The sequence below is a fragment of the Melospiza melodia genome, chromosome 18, assembly GCF_035770615.1.
Source record: "Melospiza melodia melodia isolate bMelMel2 chromosome 18, bMelMel2.pri, whole genome shotgun sequence".
Taxonomy (NCBI): Eukaryota; Metazoa; Chordata; class Aves; order Passeriformes; family Passerellidae; genus Melospiza; species Melospiza melodia.
This window is the reverse complement of record NC_086211.1, coordinates 12,367,123-12,394,123: the sequence shown is the minus strand read 5'-3', so window position 1 is coordinate 12,394,123 and position 27,001 is coordinate 12,367,123. Positions and strand designations below refer to the sequence as shown.

Here is a 27,001-nt window from a genome sequence, read left to right as displayed (position 1 = left end):
AGAAACCCGAAGCTCTCTGTTCTGGTGAGGATTTGCATATGCATAGACACATGCATTCTGTACCCCTTTCAGGTTCCTGAGGTTCCTGTCTGGCACATCAACCCCCTTAAATCAGGCAGTTTTATCACATGGTCCCCACCAGGGGTAAGAGAGAGGCATGTTCTCATTGATGTTCTTTATACCTGCAATATATTCCTAATACTCGAACAGGTATCTGCTTTCTGTACCCCTTTGTGTTAGAAACACAATGGAACACAAAGTCTGTGGGTTGTCAGCACATGATCACCTCGTCAGGCTGTCCTCAGCATTTGGGGGTTTCAGGAGACCTGTCCATGAAAAATAAGGCACCTTGTAGTGGAAAAGGATAATCCCAGTTACTCCTGGAGGTCGAAATACTCATGTTATGTTTGAAAGCTTCTAGGTGTTGCTGTAAGTGACTACCAAAGGCTCTGAAATCCCCATTTCCAGTTGATTTCATCCTGTGTATTTATGCAATTACTGGTATTTTTAATGAGTCCTCTGTGTTTGAACACCTTGGGCTCTGCTTTGTGCCTTTGTGAGCTCTTGGGATGGATGTTGTTTCTTCACTTGTGTTTTGGGGTTTCACATGTAGTACTGAGAGGCAGTTTTAGATTAATACACAATATTATTTATACATTTATATACACGCCCGTGCTTTTCCCACATATTAAATAACTTGGAGTATTATTTCTCTTGAATACTGTGGGGCAATGAGATAATGAACACTAATAAGTAATAAAAAGATGCTGTTTCCAAATGCAATACAGCAGTGCATGGTGTGTGTCCTTGTGTAGCACAGCCTTTTTGTGTAACGTGGCAAGGAACATACCCAAGCATTTAATTTTTTGACTTTTCCAGTCAGATGAGTGTCTAATGAGAGAAAGCACTGGCAGATGGAGTTTGCAGACAGTTTGAAATGGTGTGGACTGTCTCTCAGTGCCTGGTGAAACACAACTGTGAGAGGACAATCTGTGGTTTGGTTTCAGCTGGTTAATCTGTATTTGAGTGAGGAGAGATGATTTCTCAATCAGAGGGTGAGCAGTCACCAACTGGGTGGTGGGTCCTGGTAAAGGCTCTGTGACTCTGCTCTTGCTCACCTCAATCTCAAGCTCCAGAGTTCCTCTGCAGGTACTGACTGTAATAATAAAAACAAATATATTGTTGAAATTCTAGTAATCATACCTGGCCTGTCCTTTTTGAGGCATAGAAAGAAAGGCAGCAATATCAGGGGGCCTTTCATTAACCAGGGTTTAGTTATGGTAAAATATCTAGAAGACAGAAGACGTTAGATGTTCACCTATTATTTTTTCAGCCAGTGGACTGTGCTCTGTTTCAAATAACCTCAATCCTGAAAACATTTTGAATTTGAAAATGTAAAACCAATACTTGGGAACGTTGAGCTGCTACAGAAATGTTCTTTAACATTTAAGCAGATACTTTATGTAAATAACCTTATTACCCTCCTGTTGTTCTCTTTCCCCAATCATCTAAACCTCTCTTTAAAATGGCACTTTACAAATTTGACAGCAAAAAACCCTTCCCTGGACTGTTGGTATTCCTGAACACCTGCAGTAATGCTGTTGTTCTCTCAATCTGTCCATTCATGGCTTCCATTTTCCTCATGGCCTGTGTGTCTGTATGAAGAGTGGATAAATGATAAATATATTTAACAGATATTCAGTCTCCCACCTGTTTCTGTTACTCAAAGAAACCAAAACAGATTTCCCCATTCTAGTCCTGAACTCACTGGGGATTGACACCAGCAGGTTACACAGTATTTCCAAAGGGTCTTTTTTGGTTTAAAATGATGGAGCCTGACAGCACAAGTGTCTTTAAAACTGCGATAAATTTTAGTCCTATAAAGGAGCCTGTAGTTTTTCAAAATTTTTCTTTGATAAAATCTTTTAAAGTGAATGAATCTTTTAGGCATTCTTCCACTGAACTCCTAATATGTGAGAGCTTGACACAATGGCACTCAATATACTGACCAGTCTTATACTAAAATAAAGAAATAGTTAATTGCATATGGTTGAATCCAAAGCCCTAACAAAGTAAATTTAGGATTGAGAAGCAATGTATTTAAAATTGCAGGATGTGCACAAGGTTTGCTTCTAGGCTCTCTTGATCATTAATTAAATATGTTATGGCTTTCAGTTTTTCTCATTTATCTGTACAGGTTTACATATTGTAAATGCATTATTTATGTTTTCCCTTAAGTGCTCAGTACTGCCAGGATGTTTCTCTTAAACTGGCACAGATAACAAAAAAGACAAAATGAGAGAGCAAATTTGGCACTGGTGAAAGGCTCAGGGAGCTGCTCATGTTCAAATGAGCCTTTCCCAGATGTATTTCAATAAACTTGATCTGACAAATAGAGAGCCAGACAGGCAGATGGCATCTGTGTTTAAACTATGAAAATTTTTTTGTTTGTTTCATAAAGGTAAATTTGGTTTGTTTGGTTTTTTTCCCCTTTAATCTCATCCTAACAATGCCTTATCACTAAGCCTTGATGCTTTTTTCTCTGGAAAGTTCCTAAGATGAAGGGTGATGAGGGAGCTGTCTGGGTGGATGTTCACTTTGAGGGAAGCCAGCTCTGAAATGGATTTTTGTGTTGTAGATGAAACACAGTTTGGAAACAACCATTGGCTCAACTTTGAACCAAAGGAATTGGTGTGTCCCATCCCCCGGTTGTTTTGTACCTTTCAGAGTAAAGTGAGCGTCATGCAGGTGGTTGAATCAAATAATAATTTAATATGGTGTTCTCACTCATCCATATGAAAGCTGTTGGTTTAAAGTGAATTGATGGTTTTCTTCTGTTGGTTGTGCTGCCAGATATGGAAGAGTAGTTGGATGTTAAGATGTGATCATCTTCTTATTCACTTATTCTTTGCCTCTCTTTTTTCTGATATCTGAGATGTTAGGTATTTCATGTTTCAAATTACAGTAGCAAATAGCTGTTAACTAAAAATAAACTATCTGCTTAAATAGTCAATAACTATATTTGTTCCTCTCTGAGTATTTGATACACTTTTTCTTGTTACCTTAGAAATTTCACCTTTCTTGCATTTCCTCCCTCCATCCCACCATCAGAGGTTAAAATCTCTTAACAGAGAAAACCTAAATAATGAAAAAAGACCCTGAACAAAACCACCCAAACGCATTTCTAACTTTGACCAGGTAATCACTGCAGGTCCCTTCCAACTGAAATATTCCTTTCTATTTATTTTTAATCAAAGTAAAGAGGTTCATGTGGAATTCAGATTTGAAATTAACTCTTGAAACTTATGCAAGCACCCTTACAATGTGGACTAATATAACCTTAAAGTGACTCATAAATGGTGTAAAGTCATGAACTTTGAAAAGTGGAATTGTTAGTCTGCAAGTGGCAGTCACTTCAGCTGTACTTAATTTGACTCCTTAGGGGAATTGTAATTAGACTTATGCTGAATTCCTGTACTTGTTACTCCCTGCTGGGAACTTCAAAGAGCATTTGTTTCTGTTAGGTTTGTGTTTTCATACAGAGACTCTTGTAAAATTCTGCTGTACAAGTAGAAGGTTAAGCCTGTAATGTACTTTTTAGGACTCCTCCTGTGCTGAAAAGCAGGCCGTTTTATTTTGTTTGTAGTAACCTAACTTTGACTGAGAAGCTGCCATTTTCATTATCACTAGAGAGTAAAAATATCTTATACAAATGGGTATTGGTTGGTGTTTTAACTATGTACAAAGTAGTGATAAGTGTATTCCAAACCTTTGACGATATCCTCAGAAACACTGCATCCAATTTCGTGTTTTATGGATTGTTTGCCATCTACACTAATGACAGAACTGACAGTGATGACACTTTCAAGGCTAATTAATGAAAATGTCAGTGATGACAATTTCAAGGCTAATGCTCCCTAATGAGTCTAAAACTATTCTAAAACTGATTTTTAGGGAAACCAAAGCCAAACCCAACCAGACACAAAACCCCTCTGTCCACATGGACAGATGAACACCCGAGTGCCTTCCTGGGCAAAGCTTTGAAAGTTTGGTTCCAGAGGTGCTGGTGCATGGCTGAGTTACACACCTGGGAGCTGGGAAATAGACTGGGAATGGTTATTTCAGGGTGTTTTTTTGTTCCAGAGCTCTCCCTGGAGGAGCCTTTTCCTTCTGGCAGAGTTGGGATGTCCCAAGCTGTGCTGCCCCTGCCCAGTGTTTGCTGTCACAGGGAGTGAGCTCCTGCCCAGCCAGCCCCTCTCACACCCTGAGCAGAGTTCCCTGTAAATCTGGCAGAGCACCAAGAGCAGCATGGAAAAAAAAAAAAAAAATATATATATATATATATATATATATATATATGCTATGGTATCAAATAATCTTCAGAGTGACTTTTACACTGGATTAGAGCTGGATGTTTTCATGGGAAAGTGTTTTATCACTTATTTGAAGCTGCTGTACCTTTATTCCTGAGCTGTGCTGTGAATTTATCACATATAGAAGCAGTGGAATATTCACAAATACAACAGACTTGTGATAGGACACAAACAGGAGGAAAGCTTCTTCCTGAGCTGGACTGCCAATCAGGCATTTAAAATCTAAACAAGATTCTTTTTTACTTCAGTTTTGTTGTGAGTTCTGGTGTTAATTTCATTTAAAATATAAGTTTTAAAAATATAATTTTTGTAATAATGGTTCTGTGTGGATGCACAGGACAATATTATCTTTAGATAAATGGCTGCATTTCCAATATTTATATGTGTGAGACAGATTAGCAGCTTTGTTGTGGCAAGAATGTTATGCTTTCAAAGTTATTTTGGCTTTTTTTTTTCTTCCCTTATAGAGTTCAAAACAACAGATGAGTTGTGAAAGAGAACAGCTAAGGGTAAGTGCAATGATTTGCAAAATGTTCCGTTTCTTTAAAACATAAGCAGAATTTAGTCTGTGCTATTGACAAATGAGTTACTTAATTTAAGAAGGACATATTTAGTTCATTTGTTGCTTGTTGGTAAATATTGTACATCTTTCAGTGTAAAGGAGCTAGATAGATAGATGCAGGGCAATTTTTTTTTGTGTAATGTGATGAGATTTGGCAGTAAAAATCCTCAGTAAAATCTTTGCCTTTTCGTGGGACCCCCGACACTGAGTGAGCTCCTCCTGTGCAGCTCCAGCAGTGCCCAAGGTCACTGAGCTGCCCACACCTGCTCCACTCAGACTGTTTGCAGCAAGAAGAGTTTATCCTGTGATTTTATACTGTGTAATTTCAGAGAGGAGCCAGTGGCAGGGCTGTGAGGAGCTGTTTTTTCAGTGTCTGTTGGTTTGGTACCATCTGGAAGGGGATGGAATTGCTGAGCCCAGGCTGCTGACCCCTCCATTTTCCCCTTTTCCTGTGTTAGAGTCACTGTGTCAAACAGCTTTTAGTCTCTGCTGCCTTTAAATGCTACAGATCCCTGAAGATGCTTTTCCATTGCAATATTTCTTGATTCATTCTAGTATTTGTTTGGGAAAGTAGAAGAGCCTTCATTAACTAAAAGAAAAAAAACAAAACCACAAAAACCCAACCAACCAAAAGCTTTTTGGTCATCTGAGTGTTGCTTAATAGACCTACATTTATTGATAGCACATGCTGAGTATTTACTTGAAATCCCACATGCAAGTAGAGAGGGAGAGGCAGGCCTGAAGGAAGGGTAAGTTCTATACAAACAAAATCTATACAACAAAAAAAATTGGAAGTAGAAAAAGCAGCTTTTTATTTGTTTGTTTGCTGTTTACTAAGCATCAGCAGTGCCTGCATGACTTGCAAGTATAAAGAATATACTTGTCTTAAAGTACATTGTGCAGTGTTCTTGCTCATCCAGCCATTCTTTAGATGAACTCCATCAACATATCTAGATGCTTCAGCTGGTCCTCAGCACACTTGGAATGGGATTTTTGGTAAACAAGTTATGCAAGAACAATGCATCACATATTGTCCTCAATTCTTTCCTGGCTGCCATGTGACTGCATTGCATTGTACTGGAGCTGGAGTGACAAAGCTTTGTTTTATCAGCACTCATGTCTCAACAGAGCAGCTGTCAGAGCTAAAATATTGCAATAGTACCTGAAGGACAAGCTTTCCAAGAGGTAGCAGTGCCTTGAGAACAAAGAAAGTGTTCATTTCTTTTTATTGTTTTCATTTTCTGCCTTGAATGAAGGAAAATATTGTTTTAAAATATAACTTGAGGAGGCAACGAGCTCTTTTTTGCAGTGGATAAGAGGTGGTGCAGTGAAACTTTCATGTGTCTTTCTGTTCCAGTATTACACATTTATGTCCAACAATGAGCTCAGTGCTTGGGATGCCTCTGTGGCATAGCAAAATGTGACACCTAAAGACAAAACCATGTCTGTAACCTACTAAATTTAGCTACATCTTCGTCCACAATTCCTCTGATGTTCCTGTTGCACTAAACACAGTTTCTGGTGTAAATTCTGCTCCTGTCTCAGAGATCACCAGTGGCTTTCACAGCTTATCTGTCACACTGAAATTTGAATATACTGTGTGTGGACATGTTGCACCTTGAGCTCTATGAGGATGTCACTTGACCATTCTGCCACTTTTAGGTTGGCTCCCTAACTGAGCAGTGCTGTTAAAGAAATGTTTCATGGCCTGAATCAGGTTTTGCAGGCCTGCAGTATTTTCTTTTGGGGTTTGTGACCTGCCATGAGTACATGGATGTGAGGCAGTCCCTTCACAAAAAGTGGTGCTTCATCCCAGCTGAAAGAATTGAAATAGAACAAGGAAACAGGATTAAAACAACCAAATTCCTACATCCTGCTGTTTGTTAAACCAAGTCAACCAGATTATTGTTAGGTCATCTAATAATACAATAAAAAAACATAGAATATCTCCCACTTCCTTGCTCAGTCTAAGATGAAAGTGTCTGCCACTTTTCTTTTATGGTTCTCTAGTAATTCCTTAGTCTAAAGCCATAACAAAAGTTTCAAAAGCTAGGCTTATAAAAAGCAAAATAGTGTAAATAAATATTTATTTGTTTATTTATAATTAGTCATTATGATGCCTTGAGAGGCTACCTAGAAGAGAGGCTAGACAGAGTTAAAGGAATAAAGTAGGGATTTATTAAAGGCCTTCACAGGACACACCTTGGGCAGTACAAGGACCTGGCCAAGGCTCTGCCCAAGATGGACTCTGAGTTTTCCCACTTTTATAAGCTTTGGTCCCTTTCCATATTGGGATTCATTGTCCAGGTTATGCAGTCCCACCCTCCCAGATTGCTCTCCTCAAGTGGTGTCCTTGGTTCTGGGCCTGGAAAAGGATTGTTTTGCGTGACTGATCTGCAAGGAGAATTTGCTGACACTTGAAATGAAGTTCAGAGTCACACACACTAAGGCAGTACAAAATCTGGAAAATATGAAAGCTGAAACTTAAGGCATCAATTGTACGGCTATAGAAAGAAATATCCAAGTCTGACTAAAATAATTTCCTTAGATGTTTTTCGCCTCTTACTTTTTTCAGTAAATTCTAAATGCAAAGCAGCATGTCACTATTCTGGAATAAGGCATTTAGAGTCATGAAACTCATTAATATTAGAGCCTCTGGCCATTATACATTATATTTATAATGAATGATAATCCTAATAATTAAAGAAGGCTGTGCGTTTTAACCCTTTTCTACTCAATATTTGAACTTCTCAACAACCACAAGTGTCTAACTTATTTGCCCTGCCAACCTGGTACAGTCCCCAGGTAAACATGAATGTCTTTACCTGAATGATTTAAATGAGAAAGTATGCAAAAACTATGAGAATTTTATCTCTATCAAGGCTGGTTGTGGTCTTTATATTCTATTTGGAAGAATAACATAATCTAACTTTGGTGCATTTCCATTTGATTTTAAAAAATAAAGCATCAATGCAATTTTTCAAGTTTTACTTTCTCTTGGCAGTGATTTTTCATTACAATAATAATTATTTTCATGTTTCTTAATGTCCTTTTGCTTTCTAATCTGGTGTCACTAAATCAAGTTACAATAAAAAAGAAAGAAAGTGTATTTTTAAAGGCAAATTGACTCATCAGTATTGCTCTCCCCACCTCCCTGCACACACTGCACTTCATAAGTGCTTCCTTTAAAGAAAATAATGATGCTCTTTACTCCCCTCCATTGTGTTTTGTGTTATCTAGTCCTGTTTATAAATCTCTTTTTGGACAGTCACAGCCTCTCCTCCTCTCACTGTCCTGTTGCCCCTTGCTGCTCACGAGTGCCTGTGTGTGGTTGGCATCCTGATGCATTAGAAATTACCTGTAAAGGCACAGAGCTCACAGCTTGCTCAGAATCATTTAAAAGTGCTTTTCTGCTTGTATTTCAGTCTGAAAAACAGACTTTGAAGCACACGTGGTCCAGGTTATTTAAGGCTGTGAAGAAAATTGGGATATGAGCCCTCAGCAGAGATTATTTGGAGAACATAAAGCTATAAATAAGGGCAGTGCCAGCTCAGAAGTCTGTGTGCTGTTCCCACTGAACCTTCCTTGCTGCTCTGACTTGAACCTGGGGTGGGACTTTCTTATCATGGCTAAGGACAGGCGAACTTAAAGCTTACAGAACTTTACCCAACCTTCAACTCATCATTTATTATTTTGTGTGATTAATTCAGTCTAACTGTTTAAAATGAGCTCCATGGGTTGTGCTGTAGAAGAGAAGGCTTTTGGTCCAGATGAGCTCTCCGAGGTGGGCAGAGAGCAATTTTAAACTCTAATGTTGGAAGGCTTTATAAATGTTCCTGTGAATACCAATGAGGTCTGATGGTAAATGGTGTGATTAGCTCCCTTGATGTGAAATTCCAAGTGACCCAGTTGTTGCTCTAATTAACAGCTTCTTTCACATGTGTTTATTATCAAGATGCATTAAATGCAGCCAGAGTTCCTCCTCTGGTCTGAAATACAGGCAGGGCAGGCTCTTACTATCACCTTGTATTTAATATCAACTTTTATGTTTTTATACTGTTCTAATTTTCAAGGAGACAGAGAGAAGTTTTGCATTCATTATTGTTCTGTTTGTCTTGTCTCTTATATGGTAAATGAAATAAAGTGCAACGTGCAACAAAAATGTATCAAAGTTACACCAGATAGAGAGAAAACAGAAGCAAATGCATTGATGCCCAGCATAATTTTTAAGCAGTAAATTTTTAAGCTAAATACTGATCCTGCAGTACTTAGCTTTATTTCTGTCTTTATCCAGTGCATTAATTTATCAGGTTTGTAATGGACTCAGTTTTATTGATGAGGGCTCTTAGAAACTCTTTGAAATAAAGTTTTTGAAGCTCATTGTTGTGGCATTAGCTTTCTCCAGTGATTAGGAATAGTCCATTGACATTTTTGTGTCCAGTGTTCCTCTGATGCACTAAGGAGTTACACTGTGATTCAGTGATAGACACTAATTTTTTAATCAGTTGGAGCTGAGAAAAACCAAACAAATAACTGGAGAGAAGAGAATCAGAGTGCAAGTGGTTTGTTAAGTAGATGTCATCTCAAGAGTTTTCTGAAATTATTCAGGGTGATAGCAGGGCAGTGCATACCTGGTGGTTGGCCAAGAACCTCTGCTCTCCATCCACCTTTTCCCACACTGGACAGGAGGCAAGGAAATGGGTATGAGCGTGTTGTGTGAGTTAGTGATGTCTTGTTACCAGAGAGCAACGTGTAATTCATAGCATTTCTGCAAAACAGGACATCTGGTTCTGACCAGTAATAAAAATGTCACTTTTTGCCTTTCCTCTGAAAACCTCTTGGTCTGCATTTGTAGACCGTGTGTGTTATGCCTGGAAGAGTAATCTGGAACTACCAAATATTACATGTCCCTCAAGGAAAAGGCGTTCAAAGGGGAGATAACCACAAAAGGTGGCTCAGCCCAGTGTGTTTGTGCTCATCCTTTCCTTAGGAACTCACATGTGCTGCATCTGATGTGCCAGACAAGTGGCTTAGAGTGATCCTGCTGTAGTTCCTGTAGATACTCATGCAGTTATTCTTATGTTCATCCTCCCTGTAGGTGTAGGTGGAGATACAGGTAGGTGAGATCAATAAGGAGATGTATTTTTGGTTCCTGGTTTGTATCACACATTGACATGCAATGAATTTGGAGTATTCTCACTCGGTGTCTTACCAACTCTATTCCCAGACATTCCATAAAGAGTAATACACATCACAGCTCAGGAAAAAAAAAAAATCTTGGAAATGAGATCTAAAAAAGACTGGGGAGAAAGGTTAATTGTAGGGATGTGATTTCATTTAAATTTTAACTTAGCTTGAAATAAACGTGTGCCAAAAAAAGGCAACTAGAAAAATGTAAATTTCAATTGCAGTCTTGCTTGGCAGTTCTGCTAAATTTTAGGAGCCTTCCCAACTATAGTAACTCATAATGTTACTCTATAAAACTCCAATTTGCTGCTTAATATCATTGCAACTTAAGACAATAGCAAGGTAATGAAAACTGTTGAGGTTCATGTTTCAAGTGCCATGGCCTCTCACCACAAGGACTGTGTTCTCTTCAAATGCTGATTGCTAATGGGGCCCTTGGATCAAGAGAATAAAGTGTTGGCTGCACTTTGTTCAATAGTGGTGCCACTCACTTCAGGCTTCTTTGAATTCTTTCAGGAATAGTTGAGAGGCCTTTAGGTAATGTCCTGGCTCTGCTCTTGATGGAATGCTATTCTGAAAACTTTCCATTCCTGTCCTGGTGGTGTTTTGGCGACTCTCTCTGAAAACAGCAGGCAGAGGCTTTTCTGCTGTTCAAGCACCACTTTCTTTTGAATTCAACTTTGATTTTTGCCCAGTCAAGGATTTTCTCTGTGTGGTGCTTCATAATTGCTGGAACTGAAGGACTACAGGAATTTTTGGTGAGGCAGAAGCAAAGCTTGCACTAAGTACCTGTCTGGTTTGGGTGACTTTGTATGGAATTCAGCAGCTCCTCAGCGTGTGTTTAAACTCATATCTGTACACAGAAATCAGGGACAGGGAATAGTTCACTAGGGGTAATGAAGGTTCAGGAAGTGGTAAATTTATGAAAGGACAGAAGGCAATATATTTGGACAGTTTAAGGGCTGCTGTCACTGTGTAGTGGTGTTCACAGGGGTCTTTGGGTGAGGGAAGAGATGAGGATCTGACTCCATGTTTTAGGAGGCTGATTTATTATGTTGTGGTATATATTACATTAAAACTCTACTAAAAGAATAGAAGGAAAAGTTTCATCTCAGAAGGCTAGCTAAGCTAAGAATAGAATAGAAAATAATGATAACAAAGGCAGCTGCCTCAGAGACTCTGTCTGAGTTAGCTCTGCTGTAATTGGCCATTAATTACAAACAAGCACTTGTGACTAATCTCAGATGCACCTGTTGCATTCCACAGCAGCAGATAACCATTGTTTACATTTCGTTCTTGAGGCCTCTCGGCTTCTCAGGAAGAAAAAGTCTCAAGAAAAGGATTTTCATAAAAAGATGTCTGCGACAACACAGTACCCAAGATAAATTCAATATCCCAGTGCTCTCTTCCTCCCGCTGCACAAACATGAGCAGTGCCCAGTCCTGGATCCAGTCTGGATTTGGGATCAGCTCCTGCACTCAGCAATGCCCAGTTCTGGACCCAGTCTGGATTTGGGAACAGCTCCTGCACTCAGAACAGCAACTTTTGGTTCAGCCTTTGTGCATACGGTGCCGGCACTCAGCTCCTGCTGCAGAGCACTCGCTGTGAGCAGGGATGCTGGCCTAGAAAAGAAGAAAGGTTTTCTTGCTTAGTTTGTGTTTGTTGAGAGGGAGCTCTTTTTTCACACAGCTTTTGTAGTTTCTCTTTGATCATCCGGAAACCAGACCTTTGAGTGCACAGCTTTAACAGTGTTTATACTATCCTGACTTATTATTTCAACCTCTGCTGTTGCTGAGGCAATCTGACTGGCAAAGATCATGGTCCCTTTAGTGTCATCCCTAATTCGAGCGGGAAATGCTATCTAGTTCACAGTGCAGTTTGGAGGGTTTGTAGGTTTGGTTTTTTCTCTTTTTTTGGGGTTTTGTTTGGGGTTTGGTTTTTGTTTGTTTGTTTGTTTTTTTCCTTGGTTGATTTGGTTATTTTGCAAGTTTTGGGTTGGTATTGTTTGTTTTTTTTCCCCTGGGTGTTTCCATGAGGCCTTTCTGGCTTGAGTGGGGATTGTGTGGTTTTGCATGGGTAGTGCTGTTGGCCTGAACTGTTTACTTTTCTTTTGCACTTGGGTGAAAAGAGTGAAAACCCAAGAAAAGTTTTCCAGCTGCAGGTAGCTGGGTTGTATTTTTAACACCCTTTTTGGTCTTTCCTGCATGGTGGATTTCTATTCTCATTTACTCATTTATAAAAGAACAGATTCAGCAACAAGAGTTTTAAAGGGAACAGGAAGGGCATTGAAAATATGGAAAGAATTGAAAAAAAACCCCCAAAAAATTACATGAACAACCCAAACTATGTGGTATTACAGGTTCAAATATTCACTAAGCCACAGTGACTTCTTGAACCAGTATTCTTTCAAGTAGAGAAAATGAAGGAATATTGATTTTAATATGGCTACCACATCCTTGTTTTGATGTTGATGGTCTTTTTCTGTTCTGTGAAATCTTTCTAAACTTTACTTGTCAGGTGTAGTACTCTACAAAAACATTCCAGTATGCTTTTCTGAGGAGCTCCCAATTTATTTTCAAAGCACCAAAATTATATGGAAAAATAAATTCACCTTAAAAAAAAAAAAAAAAAAAAAAAAAAAAAAACAACAGAAATGCATGAATCACTATTAATATGCAAATTATACATACTAGTATGTATTTGTATTATACATATATATAAATACAGTTCAGGATCCATTCCTTCTGACTTGTGGTTGACATGCACTGTTGGATAAAGAGTGAAATCTTGGTTTTGAACAGGTCAGGATTTTAGAAGTCTGTATTTGTTCTTAGTCTTGACATTTTTAATAGAGAGAATAAGTGAACTGCAAGTGTGCTCTGTTCTATTCTGCAGCAAAATCCCACATTGTCCTGAAAACCAAGTCTTTGTGTTCAACAGGAATGGCTTTCTTGGTACAAAATCCCAAAACCAAAACTCCATGTAGTCCCCAAGAAGCAGGATAGAGAAATAAAAACACACAAACACAATATACATTTTATCAAGCTGACAATTGTTTTGTGCCATCTTGAAGTTCTGGGCTCAAGAAGGTGCTATACTTGGTGTTAGAAGAGAAGTGAAGTACAGAATTCTAAAAGCACTTTAGTCAACTAATTTTTATTCTTTTCACAAAGGCTTGCAGCAAAAATTGGTTTAGGAAAAAAGTGTAATTTCCAGATTTTCACACTTTTCCCTGTGTGGGTCTGGAGAGGTGGAGCCAGGTTCGAGGTCCTGCCCCTTGCCTGAGGCAATCACCAACATCAGCAGCTACTGATGGGCGAATTGATGGGAAATGGCAGAAATCCCAAGCTGGTATTTCCATATTTGTGCCATGGTATCTGGTGGATCCATTTTATGAGCCAGGAAGTTGAGAAAGGCAAAACTGCTCTGCTGATTTTTAGCATCTTTGTTGTTTCTCACCCCTGGGAGAAGCTGACCTTGTTTCAGGGATGTTTTTCCTCCACATCTGTGTGCTGTTGGGTGTTTTGAAGCTTTGATCACCTCTGTTTTCTTTACAGACATTGTGGCTTAGGGAGAGGGAGATATAAAACCAAAGTGCATCAGATCACAGGCATTTTCTATGCTCCACTAATACCAGAAATTTGAGCCCTTCCTGGGAAGGAGTGGCTACAGATGCATCCCAAGCATGCAATCAAATGCCACACAGGCTGTTATTCATAGGTAATGGGCAAAAATACAGATGCACTCAGAGCTCACCTGCTCCATTTCCACATTTCTCTTTCATGCAGTAGTTCTCTGCCTTTGGATTGTTAAGATCTCTCTGAGTACAACACTGAAAGTGCAAGAAGTGGTGTTCATCTCAAGGTCACTTTGGTACTTGAGAGCAGCTGCCCTCCAAAGAGCACATAATGAATAGTTTTATTACCTTGTGGTTGGTTTTCCCTACGTGCTGGAGATTGCTTCATATGCTACCAGCTCATTTCTCCTTTTTTCTTTTTTTTTTTTTCCCCTTCCTCTGAGCTACTGCTTTCTACAACTGTTTTCATCATTGTTAAAAATCATTTATATAGCACCATAAATTACAGGCACTTTACAAGCAAGGAGTAAGATACTGCCTTTGCCCCAAATACTTTATGGTTCAGATACATCTTTGATATCTGGTGTACCTTTTTTTTACTTAACACACAGCCTGGGAATTTTAAGGTAGATTGCATTAATCTCCTGTTTTATTCCCACAATTTTTCATCATCAAACGATGGTGAGGTCCTTTCTGTGATGCAGATAACCAATCATCAGTTTGCTACTTGCCATGAAGGTATTGTAAACATTCTCCTCACTGAGAATTCCAGGCACATAGATTTGTGCTCATGCATTTGCATCTAAAACCTGTAGGCACTGGAAAAAACAAATCTAGCATTTTGATAATTTAACTCCCCCCTTGTTCTTTTTTTCTTGACACTCTAACTGGCATTTCCCATTTTTTTTTTTTGAATGAAATCTCCCAGGAATTTTCATGTGATATTGCCACAGTGCCCAAGGAAAAACCTGGCAGCATGATCTTTGAAAAGGTATTTTATTTTTTGGAGTTTTGGCTCAATTATTAGACTCTTGACTCCAGGATGTTTTCTCATACCTCATTTACACTTCTGCTTCCACTAATACAGATATTTAAAATTCAATCGTAGCTATCATTTAATTTGAAATTAGGATTTTTTTTTTAAGTTTACCTAGATGATAATAGTCCAAAATACATTAAAGGTCTGTTACTGTAATTTTTACTATTCTCTTCCGCCTTTAAACACAGATTTTTTTTAAAAAAAACCCAAACAAGCAGCTGTAAATCTAGGGAAAAAAAAAAAACCCTGTAAATTCACTTACTAATCTAATTTTTTCTGAGCTCTTGAAAAGTGCATGTCTTGGGTGCTGGGCACCTTTCCAGTGGTGCTCAGCTGAAAATGTGGAATCCAGTGTGGGATTGTGAGGGTTTCTTTCAGTTATGATGATCTTGTAACCAGAGTATCTATTTTACACTGAGAGATAGTAAAAAAAAATTGAATAATTATCAGCGCTAAAAATATAGAAAAACTTTTCTCAACTCGTTTGTATACAAATTTTGGGGTTTTTTTTCACAGGTTGACATCAGAACAGAGCAATCATGGTGTGCTAGCATGGCCATGCAGTTCCTTCTGGTTTGAAAACCAGATCTAATGACTGAAAAATATTAGTCTCCCATATTCTATTCAGTATGTTAAAATTATAATTCTGAGCCAAAAATTTTAAAGAGGTTTTTTTCACTAATTTCTTTGAAAATGTATTAGAGACTCCAAAATAATGCATAATGGTATTAGGTTTGCATTTACATCTCAGGCTTTTACAATTTTTAGAGAACTGTGTGGCTTATATGATACCAAATATATAATAATGTGAATAACATTGTTTTTTTATTTAAAAACGGTTGAAAGGAGAAGAAAAAATCATTTTTCAAATTGATTAATGAAAATATATTTCCATGTCTTATTCAGAATCATCCAAGCTTTATTTTGAAAGTGCTGGCAAACACTGAAGTTATTAAAAAGACAAAAAAGGTCAGTGAGCGTGCATCTGTAATCATACTACCATCAGTGTGGCAATCTAAGCTAGAGGAAATTCAGTTGAAACAAAGATTTTTGATGTTATTCCAGTTAATAACAAAAGCAGGTTGATGTTCCTGTGTGTTTTTCTGAACTAAACCCCACCCAAATGCTTGCACTGTTTATTTTGCTGTGCTGCTGGCACTAATGATGCACTTGAAATGCATTATGTGGGTCCTCAGGCTCTTACCTGCTTAGGTTCCTGCTGGGAGTGCCTTCCCTTGGCCAGGTGGAGGAAAGAATGTAAAATTATTGGAATTGGGTTGGAATTTGGAGCATAGAAATAGTCTTAACAGGTGTGTATCAGGCAGAGAGAACTTTAGTGTATGTTTAATTAGGTTCTGGTGCTCCCTGACCTCAGTGTTTGCATTTCCACATAAGGGTTTAATTCAGTTTTAATTCAGTGAGTGAAGGTGGAGACTCACTCAGAGCAGAGCATCCTCGTTCAGGGCTCAGGGGAGAACACCAAATATCACCTGTGAGAGGCCAGATGGGCTTTGTGCAACCTGATCCTGCAGCCCAGAGCTGCCTGCCTGTAAAGGACTGCATTAACAAGCCGTGCTCATGGGGAATTCCCTCCTTTGAAGTGCAGGTCAGGATGCAAAACAAGCCCTGCTTGTTAGCCCTGTGCTCTGAGTGTAAGGTGTCCTTAGGAGACAGCAACTAAACGGGAGCAGGGCACCCCATTCTGAATGGGATTTGTCATATTGGCACATGACATTTCATGTTAAAAAGAGAAGAGAAAAAAAAAAATCAAAGTATCTTTTGAAATGCTTCAATATTGTTTACTGGCAAGGCTCAGTTTGCCAAGGTGCTGTGGTTTAGCAAGGTCTCACTCAGTGAAAAGCAGTAAGTGCCGTGATGCCTTTGATCAGCATTTTGCAGTTTCCTCTGGGGGGGAGCCCAGCTGAGCCTGAGGCAGTCCCAGAGAGAAGGGATATCCAGGCTGTCACATCTCTGTGCTCCTCAGGGGTGTGCTTTCCTGAGAGCAGGAGCAGCAGGGTTTGCTCTGCCCCTTGCTGCTGCTCCTTTAGGCTCAGTCCAAGTGCCACCAACCTTCTGTCATGGGAGGTGCTTCAGAGCTGGGCACTGACCCTGGGCTGCAGCAGGATGGTGTGCTGGGGATTTGTCTCTGATGCAAGGGAGGAACATCCACCCCTTGTGATGCTGCTGGAGAATTTCCCTCCTGAGATGGGAAAATAAAATATCTCAGCTTTCACATGTGACGCTGCTCACGGGGGTCTCTGGATGAGGGAAGAGACAAGGATCTGACTCCATGTTTCAGAAGGCTTGATTTATTATTTTACGATATATATTACATTAAAACTATGCTAAAAGCATAGAAGAAAAGGTTCTCCTCAGAAGGCTAGCTAAGAATAGAATAGAAAAGAAAGATTGATAACAAAAGGCAGCTTTCTTGGGCTCTGTCCGAGCCCGCTGGTCTTTGATTGGCCATTAATTACAAACATCCAAGATGGGCCAATCAAAAATCCACCTGTTGCATTCCACAGCAGCAGATAATCAATGTTTACATTTTGTTCCTGAGGCCTCTCAGTTTCTCAGGAGGAAAAATCCTAAAGAAAGGATTTTCATGAAAAGATGTCTGTGACATCACACATGCACAGAGTCTTATCAGCCTGTACTAGCAGAGGAATCTACATTTTTGTTTGAGACAGAGGTTATATTTCCAGAATGTCACTCTTTTCAGACCAGGGTGTAATTTTTTTGGTTTTTCTCAGTGTCAGTACCTGTGCATTTGCTGTTGGAAATAGTTAACTTTACATTTTGTTGCTGGGAAAGGAGTATCCAACTGATGTGAACCCCCTAGGAAAACAGAAAATACATAGATTCAGAGCATCTCAGAACACCAATTAAATATTTAGTGTACAGGCTGGATCCCTCCTAATGGAGAGTGTCTGAGGTAAACACAGCATCTCTAATGTACAATCAATTTAATAACAGAAGGGAACTGGCAGCTCATGGAAGGGGAGGGGATGTGTTTTGATTTCAGGCAGAAGAACTGTGTGAGAAGTGAACTTTTTAACTGTGAGAATGAATATCCAGGCAATCCAGCTTTGGTTTGCTGAAGGAATTTCTGATAGAACTGGAGAGCAGTGGGGGAATGGGAAGTACTCACAGATTTGATGATTGCCTGGTGGTGGCTGTGCAAGTGGGTCTAGAAGCAGAACACTGACATGATTTGTACTGCTTGAAATATGAAGGGAAAATTATTCTGAATCTGACGTTTTGCAAGAAGCTGGATGCACCCGAATGTTTTTAAGACCGGGAAAAAATATTCCTACAATGTAGGGACATTAGAGATGGTACAGTGACCTGGTTATCAGGTGCTGTCACAATCTTCTGTCCCAGGGTGTTCCTTGGAGCAGTGCTGTGTGCATTTACCAGCTGCTCAACTACAAGAACTCCTTCAGAGTTGAGCTGCATTTAGCTTTCCTCTAGAAACACCTGTTCTTCAAAACCAACCATGTCCCGTTTAAGAAATCCTAGAAAGGAGTCTTGGTGCTCTGAAGTTTCCAGAGTGAACAAGAACAGACCATGGGACAGCTGCATTCACAGCCATTCTCAGATGCTCCAAGATGCCAGGATGACATTCCCTCTGCCAGACTGCCAGGAAGCACTCCTCATCTTGTTTTTGTCTTCTGGCATGCCCTGGTTGCCTCTCAGGGTTTGGACTGATGGAAAGAAATTTCCCAGTATTTTTGAAGTGATGTCAAAATAACTTGAGGTCACTTCTGAAAATCAGAACCATTTGGCCATGCATGTGCATACAGCACGCTGCATTTTTAAGGAAAGCACTGATGCAGCCTTAATTATTGTCTCACTACTTATTTGTCTTTAATACACAAATATCAGATTTCAGAAAATGTCAAGTGTTTCTGGAAAAACATAGTCTGAGACCTATTAAAGGCACATGTTCTGTGAGTCTCATGGTAGGAGCCAAAAAAAAAAAGAAAAAAAGGTAATGGAGAAAATCTGCAGACATTAAGATGATGGAGAGGGTCCTACAAGTCACAAAATGAAAGGCAGGCATAGATGCCCAGAGTGTTTTTGTGGTCTGGAAGGCAGCCAAAGAGGCATTGATTTATTAAAGAGCAGCCTCACGGCTTCCTTTTCTCTATGTGATGGTGCCATTAGAGCTCCTCAAGCAGGCTCTGATTTCCTTGAGAATGAGGATGCTGAAGACAGTTGTTGTTTCCAGGCTGATGCCACTGCCAGACCATCACTTTGTGTACCTGGCTGGGGAATTCAGTGTGCCAAGTGTGAGTTCCTGATTGTTAAACACAGCCACTGCTTGTGCAAGAAGTACCCCAGCAGCTGTGTGGGTTGTGCACTCTGCAGTTGTGGTGTGGTATAAAAAGAAGACTTTAATGAGACAGCAATAGTGAGCCACCAGTTGTCTCAGAAATGCCCAACTCAGCTGTTTTGTTAATGGAGTTAACTCAGGGCTGTCCCTGTGCACTGCTCACACCCTGGCAGTGATTACCACCTGTAGCATCAGCTTTTTGTCTGCTTTTGTAGATATCTCAATCCTCTTATGTAACTCCTTTTCTCTCTGAATAGCCAGGATTAATTTTGTAGTTTTCCATTCCTTGCCCCTGCAGTGCCTCCCTAAAACCCTGTCCCTGTGTCTCCTCCTTTGTCACTTGCCCATGGGCAATACCTCCACCAGGCTGCAGAGCCTTTTCTGACACTATGAGCAAATCTGGAGGTGCTGCCCACTATCAGAAAAGCCTCTGCCCAGCCTCATGGGTTCTGCTGCTGTTCCCAGGAGCTCAGGTGGCACAGGAGCAGATTTTTCACCTTATTTTAAGGCAGGGCTGCTGTACAGTGGGGCTGCCATCAGCTCTGAGAATAGGAGAAGTGTGCTCAGCACACACTGTGGATGTGCCTGTCCCTCACCAAATCAAAACACTGATAGAACCTTATAACCGTTCTCACCTTGTTGGAAAACAAGTGAGAGGAGAAGACAAAGCATGAATTAGTTTTGTCAGATCTATAGTCAGAAATAGCAGCTGATAGGTTTGCTGTGATAAGCCCTGTGTGATGGCTCTGCTGAAAGGTAGGCTGCTCCATGATTTACTGAACTATTAGAAGTGGTAAAACTGATCCATTTGTTATCATCCAGTGCATAAAGACTTCAGGATTTAAGGAGCCTGCACTAAATAACAAAGCAATTTATATACTCATAAACTGAAAATTACAGGGAAGAAGTCCTTAAGTCATTGGTAATAGGAGCCTTTTATCATATTAGTGATGATTACTAAATGTTAACCCCTACTCCCGTTTTTAAAACCAAATCTTACCTTAGAATAGTTGCAATTACTTAAAGAACTCCTGGAGACAACTTTGTATTGATTCATTATGCAAGCGTGGCAAGTTTTATTTATTTATCTGAGCGCCATCCCTCCCCCAGCCCATCAGGTGAGGTGAGCTGATTGATGGTTCTGCCAGCAGCAGCATGGGGCTGATGTCACCTGAGCAATGGGATGAGCTGCCTCCACTGCTGGGGAGCACATCTTTACCCAAAGCAAATTTGAGTGTAATATCTTCAAAAGAGATTTTTTTTTTTTTTCTGTGCTTCAATAACCAGATAATAGTTAGCAATAGTTGGTTTCAGATTAGTCTGTTCTAAGGAGAATATAATTATGTGTCCTACTGTGAAGATGGAAATACCCTCTGCCAGGTTTTAGAAATGCATTATAAGATTGTGAGTTGTCTTTGTGTTCTCTTGAAGCAAAGATTTTATGGGCACTGGAAAGGAGATGTTGACTAAAGCTAAGCAAACATTTGCCTGGAGGTAATTTTACTGATGACATGAGTTTCTTTTTTCTGCTCCAGAGTGTCCTGAGATACTTAATTCATTCAATTTCATTCAACCAATCTAAGTTCTCAAGGAACAGATGAATTGAGACCCACTTGTTACCAGAACTCAATATTTGATATCCAGCTTGCTTTGTTTAAATGTGAATGATTACATGCTGAAACAGATTTGTTTCTTTTTGTGAGCTGTATAAGCAGAGTATCTAAAATCAAGATTTACACACACACCTGGGTGTTGTACAGAAGAAATTTGGAGAGTCATACTAACATTTCAGGGAATTTAGTTAAAACTCTTTTCTTGCAGAGGGTAAATTCTGATCCCACTGCCCTTGTGTTAAACTTTTCTTTCACAGACCTTGTTTAAGTAAATTCAAATGCATCATCAGCCCACAGTAACAGTGACCAGAATGAAGCTGGAGTCCAACTGAGATCCTAAATCCAGGAGGGATTTTGTGAGGTTTTCCTGTGGCTGCCAGGGCTCTCTTTGGCAGCTCTCACCAAAGAGAGTGAAGAAGCAGCACCTGCCATTAAAATTATGGATTGACTGAGCTGTTACCAACTAAACTATGATCACTAATAATTTGGGTTAATTATAAGTACCTGGTTACCCTGAGTTTTGTCAGGATGGGATTTTTGAGTGCTGGGAGAAATAAGCCAGACTTTGTTCCAGACGCATCACAAATGAAGTGTTTGTACCAGACATCACAAATGAAGTGTTTGTACCAGACAAAGGGGCACAAAAAGGGTTTTCTTCCCATCACTTTGCTGTGCTAAGTGTTAGGAAAATGAATCCACCGACACCAGAGGTTTATGTCCAAAAAGGAGATGGAGGAGTCCTTTCTGGCTTTATTCTAATAAAGGGAGAGGCCATGGGGCATTCCCCTGGGGTCTCTCCAATTCTTGTAGGACATAGTCTCCCTTTTATCCCAATTTCCCATTTCCCTTCTCTCTTTCCCAATTGGCTGAGGTACTTGAGAGGTTCAGACTTCCCCGAACACCTGATACCAGAGATTTCCCTCTAATGTATAACCCTCCCTTTTAATTTTAATTCTTATGGAATTTAGGGGTTTTTCTTCTCCATTGTTTCTTTCATCTTTCAATGTCTAATTTCATTTATCAGCAAACCTAAAGTTTATTTGTAAAAGCAAATACATTTTTCAATATATTTTTTCCTCTATCAGTGGAATCCTTCTCATTATTTCTTTTATCTCCCAGTGCTGGTTTTATCTACCAGCAGACCCACAGCTTGTTCGGAAAGACAGATCCACCATTCCTCTCACAGGAAGAGGGAAATAAGAAAAGTTTTATGTTGCTGGTTCTGTGGGCAATGATCAGCTGTGTGCATCCCACACATGTGCCATGGAATGTGGGATTGAGGAAACTCCCATGTGCCCCCATCCTGCTTGCCCCCCTTGCACTGAGCAGAATTGATCACAGCCAGCAATCCTGACTGGGGCTTTGGAATTGTGCTGAGCTTTAATGACCCGGAGTTTAAATTGTGCTGAGTTTTAATGGCCAGGTTGTTGGCTGCTTGCTCCTCAGGCTTTCCTGGGACAATATTCTGACCTTGCTGTAGAGCACACGAGCACAGAAACCAATTTCTTGCATCAGAAGTGACAGAAGGGCTAAAGCAATAGAAATTAATTGAAAATGGAAAAAACCCCCAAAAATACAAAAACAACAACAATAAAAAAAACCCAAACAAAAATAAAACAAAACAACAACCCAACCAAAAAAAAACCAAAAGCCCCCCAGAAAAACCAAAATACCCACAAAACCAAAACCTGTGTGGTGAAAACAGAGTTTATAAATTAACAGAGCTGTTTTTATTAACACAGAGTTTATAAACCAACATAAAGTTGCACTTCAGTTGCTCTTGTGCATTTATGCTGAAATCCAAAAAACACAAAAGCCAGAAAAAATACAGCAAAACCCACCCCCTTAAACCTGCAGTGACACAAGAACAGATCAAGGACTTGTTTTGTTTCCATACCTCCAAACAATTTGCAGTTTTTCATTTCATATACAGCCATAAGAGATGAGGCTGTTAAGGTGTGGAAATTAAGCACAAACACAAATATTTCTAGCCTTCTAAATGCTTCAAATTATTTTTTGTATTCTGTGTAAATTATGTGAGATGTTAGCGTTGTTGCAGCTCATGTATCATGTGCATCATTTGTATCTTTCTTGGGGAAGCTGAAGTAAAATAAACCAGTTTATTACCAATAATGGCAGTGTAATAATTACCATCGTATTCCCTCCCTCCTTTATCAGGCTTTTTGGTTTTTAAAAATTATTGAATCCCTCTGGTTTAAATTCGGAAGAACAGAGATGTTAGCTGAAAAGATAAACTCATTAAAGTGAGTAACTTTTGTCTTTGCAGTCCATTAGTCAAATCTATGATTTTGATACCCTTCTATATGGTCATATAGCACCTAGAAAAACAGATTATACCATCTAGCACTGAGCTTCTTTTAATATTCCTGCAGTTCCTAGGAGTCTTATATCCCTTGCAAAAGGAGGAACTTAGTCTGCATTTTCTTATCTTCCAATGCAGTAAGCAGCAATATCAGTGCTATTTCCAATCTTCTGTGTCATTAATAAATATGCCAAGATATGTCTGTGAATTATGGCCCTTTAATAAGGTAATGGAGCTCCTAGAATCTAGAGCTTGATTTTTTAGAAATGGGAACTGCTTGGGTGCCAATAAGAATGTGCTGATCACATATATAACTAATCTTGATTAATTATGAGTACAAATTTTATTGTTTCCTTGTTACTATTACGAAGTATTTTTATCTACCCTTAATATCTCAGCAGTCCCTTGTGATTCTGTAGGGAAAATAAATGATATTCTGATTGATTATAGAAGTTCAGGCTCGCACAGCAATGCTGGTGCTGAAGCTGTGACAATACCTGGGAGCCCCATGTGAACATCTTGGGGAGCATCAGAGCAGCTGGGCCATCACAGCAGCAAACAGCAAACACCCAGATTGGTATCAGAGTTTCTGACTGCTGTTTTTTAAAAGAACACCAAGGTTCTCACTGATTTCAGCAGCCTTTGACCTGAACTCGATGTCAGCTCTCCTGGACCAGCCTTTGTTAAAATGATTGTGGTCAGTACCTTCAGTTTACTTTTTTCACATTGTTTGCAAATCCAGAACATGTAAGAAGTGACCTTAGCAAAGAGGGTTCAGTTTAAACTTCAGCCATAGGTGCAAAAACCAGAGTAATACACCTGTTTTTAGTCTTATTTCATCCACCTTTTTCTACCTGCACAGGAACTACAGCTGATCAAACCAAGTATTGAATAATATATGTGTGAAAAATAAAACACTTCAAATCAATGGTATTGTACAGCAGCATTACAATTTGTTCCTCTTGTTTGGAGGAATAAGATGTGAAGAACTGGCTGAGTAACCAATTTAATAATGAAGAGGATTTAGAATACAGAGAGAGGAGTTGAAAGCCTTGGGACATCATTCCCTGAAGTTTCATATGCTGCCTGTGCTATGCTCCAAAACAGGGAAATTTTGATACAGAAGTGATTTATAGGCAATACCTGCGCACAGTCTTTTATCACATTAATAAAATCTTTAACTAGCCTTTGAAAATTCTGAAACCTCCTGTGTTCAGTTGAGGTGCACAGATAGAAAGAGCTGCTGGCTGGCAGATGTTCAGATACATTATCAGAAAATGTATTTCCAGCCTAACCAGTATAATGTAATTCATTCTAACATGATATTTCAGGTTTATTTCAGTGTAACTGACTACAGAACACAGTGCTCTATTCAGGAGACTAAAGGAGGTGACTGGGTTAGGCCTGGTACAGAGCTGAGTATTGGTGGTGAACTGACAGGTCATTTAAACAACTCAAAAGTGGAAACAAAAGGGTTTTCTTTTCCTCTTGTGTTCTGCCCAGGTGAAGGAAGTGGCTTTGTTTCATGAGACTGCACTAAACTTATATAAATGTTATTGTCGTTGCACATTACATTAAAAATTATCACATTAGGAATTGCCGTGTTAAATCTTTGCCTTTTGCCTCCACTGAAAGAGGCAACAACATTTTGACTGGCTGTAGTATTCTACAGATGAAGCATAAATACCTCTGTGTGTGTGTGTGTATCTGTTTATCTGTATAAACTTCTCTGTTGAAGTCTTAGCGTGAGGTGCCCCATGAATTGATTGCTTCACTTTGCTGTTTAATCAGCTCTGAACTGTCAGTGCCACAGCAGTTATTTGTACTTGGACTTCACCCTGGTGGCAGATTCCAGTTGGTTTTGTGCTATGGATTTCAGTTTGCTCCCCCCAGTCTTGCTTTGCTGTTGAATCTCCTCTTTATGGGCTCTTTCAGCAGGTGCCTCTCCATTTGCCACCTGCCCTGGTGCAATTTAGTTAAAGCATTTTAATTATTTAGGTGACATTTTGCCTTGTATGGTCAGGCTGAATATGTAAATGGATTGGAGTCTTTTGGTAAAAAGAATGGGATAATTTTTTTTTTTTTTTAAGAAGTGAGAGGTTTGTGATCAAAGATAAGAAATAAATAATCAAACATAAAAATAAGGCAAAATTTCTGTTTTATCACATTCCCATGATCATTTTTATATCTCATCTCTTTAATAATTATTGATTTATAATACAGAGTTGATGCATTTGGTAGAGAGACTGTGTGAACAGCTCTCCACATCAGTACCCAAAATGTGCCGTGCTCAGGGTGTGGCATGCACCAGTTCACAAGGTCAGGCATGATTCTCAAACCCAATCATGCAGCCTTAAAAGTAAATAAGATTTTTCTCCTTTACGTTTTAAAATTATTTCTCAGCTGAGGATGATGCTAATTAATTTACTAATTATATTGTTTCTCATTGTTTCAATGAGAGGGGTTAAATGAGTTAAAAGTATTTTCTTGTAGCAAAGGATAAAAGTCCAAGTGTCAATCAAAAAAAACCTCGAGTCCCATGTCGAGTCACTCATTTACATAATATATATTTAACTTTAAAAAAGAGCCAAAGATGCAGTTCTCTCTATTAACCTTTATTAAATATGCAAATCATAATCACAACTTTGATTTTTAAGTATCTATTACAGTAAAAAAAAAAAAAAAAATCCTACCGAAAATAAATCAAATCACCCCAAGCCCTTCTGCTGCGGTCTGATTTACTGTTTGCACTGCCTGTTTCTGGTGCTGGCAGCAGGAAGAGCAGCAATAACACAGTGGAGACAGTAGATGGCTGTAGAAAAGTGTGCTGAGCACTCCTGTGCCAGCGTAATAAGATTGGGAAAGGCCTTGACCTGACTGGATGCAGCTTTTATCTGAAGTGCATTTAAAGAGATAAAGGAGAAGCAGGGTGCAGTACATGTTCCTTTCTTTCCTGTAGGAGCTTTGCTTTGAGTTTAAAAATTTCTCAAATGCGGGATTTGTGAGCTGGGTCCTTCAGCAGGGAGAGGTAATGGCTCCAGAGCCACCAGAGTCACTCTGAGGATTTCCCCCCTCCCTCAAGGCGTCTTAGAAATCCTCCTGTAAAATTCCTACAGAGGGGGCGTCTGTAGATCCCATAATAATAATCAGGAAGTGGTAGATTCCCATTTATTTATTTATTATTACTTTTTTTTTTTTTTCTTTCCCTCTCCCCCCTCCCTTCTCTCCAGTGTAGTTGGCTGCCTTTAGTGCACGGACCTGCTCATTAAATAGATACACCAAGAACTGTTACCTAAGCAAGCTTGACAGTAAAGAAAGGACAGACTGAGTTAGGGAGAAAAAGGGAAGAAAAAAGACAGCCTGAAGCAAGTCACTTCACACGCAGAAAGAGCCACTGAACGAATGCTGTTCTCATAAACAAACTAAAAAAAATACCTTGTATAAGAAGAGAACTGTGAGGACTTGACAGAAAAAAGGCAAGATTTTCTACCCACTGTTTTCAGTTTTCCTTCCAGACATACTTGGTGAAGTAAGGAGACTTCTGTTTGCTGACAGAGCCCTTGATTTCTTTCAAGATGATGATGTATTTGTGGGTAGGTAGTGTCTCTCTCCGTGTCAATCTTTTGTTAATAGATGGACTTTGGGAGCGTGGATTTTAGCCTGTAGTTGCAGCGTGTTGTGTGCTCCGGGAGGTGTGTGTGCTGGGGTGCAGTACCTGTGCTTGCATTTCCAGGCAGAGTTTAAACAAACCGGGTCATTTACTGGAGCTGGGATTTATTTTCGTGGTTTGCAGGATGTGGCAGGGTGCACTGCTTTTCTTTTCAATGCCTTAGAACGTACTGCAATCGTGTGAGATTCACTGTGGGGCTCAGTTACAAAGCGAATGCTGCATCACTTGTGGCTGCTCAGAATTTGCTTTCTTTGTAAGAAATGAAACAATCTTAATGTGGTTAAAACTTCTAATGTGTCTTACTTAACCCAGTTGCTT

At 39.4% G+C, this 27,001-nt stretch overlaps 1 protein-coding gene across 22 annotated transcripts in view; it reads left to right on the top strand.

The window, feature by feature from the left end:
* RBFOX1 (RNA binding fox-1 homolog 1) overlaps window positions 1-27,001 on the top strand; it is a 1,162,974-nt gene that overhangs the window by 787,240 nt on the left and 348,733 nt on the right. For 19 of the 22 annotated variants that reach the window (XM_063171112.1, XM_063171117.1, XM_063171133.1 and 16 more), the window contains one exon: window positions 4,841-4,882. The exons of 2 other annotated variants lie outside the window; for them this stretch is intronic. In XM_063171112.1, coding sequence (XP_063027182.1) covers window positions 4,841-4,882 — 42 coding nt within the window. Of the gene's footprint in view, window positions 1-4,840; window positions 4,883-26,312; window positions 26,607-27,001 lie in introns of those variants that run through there. One more of the 22 variants, XM_063171144.1, reaches the window with a different exon arrangement.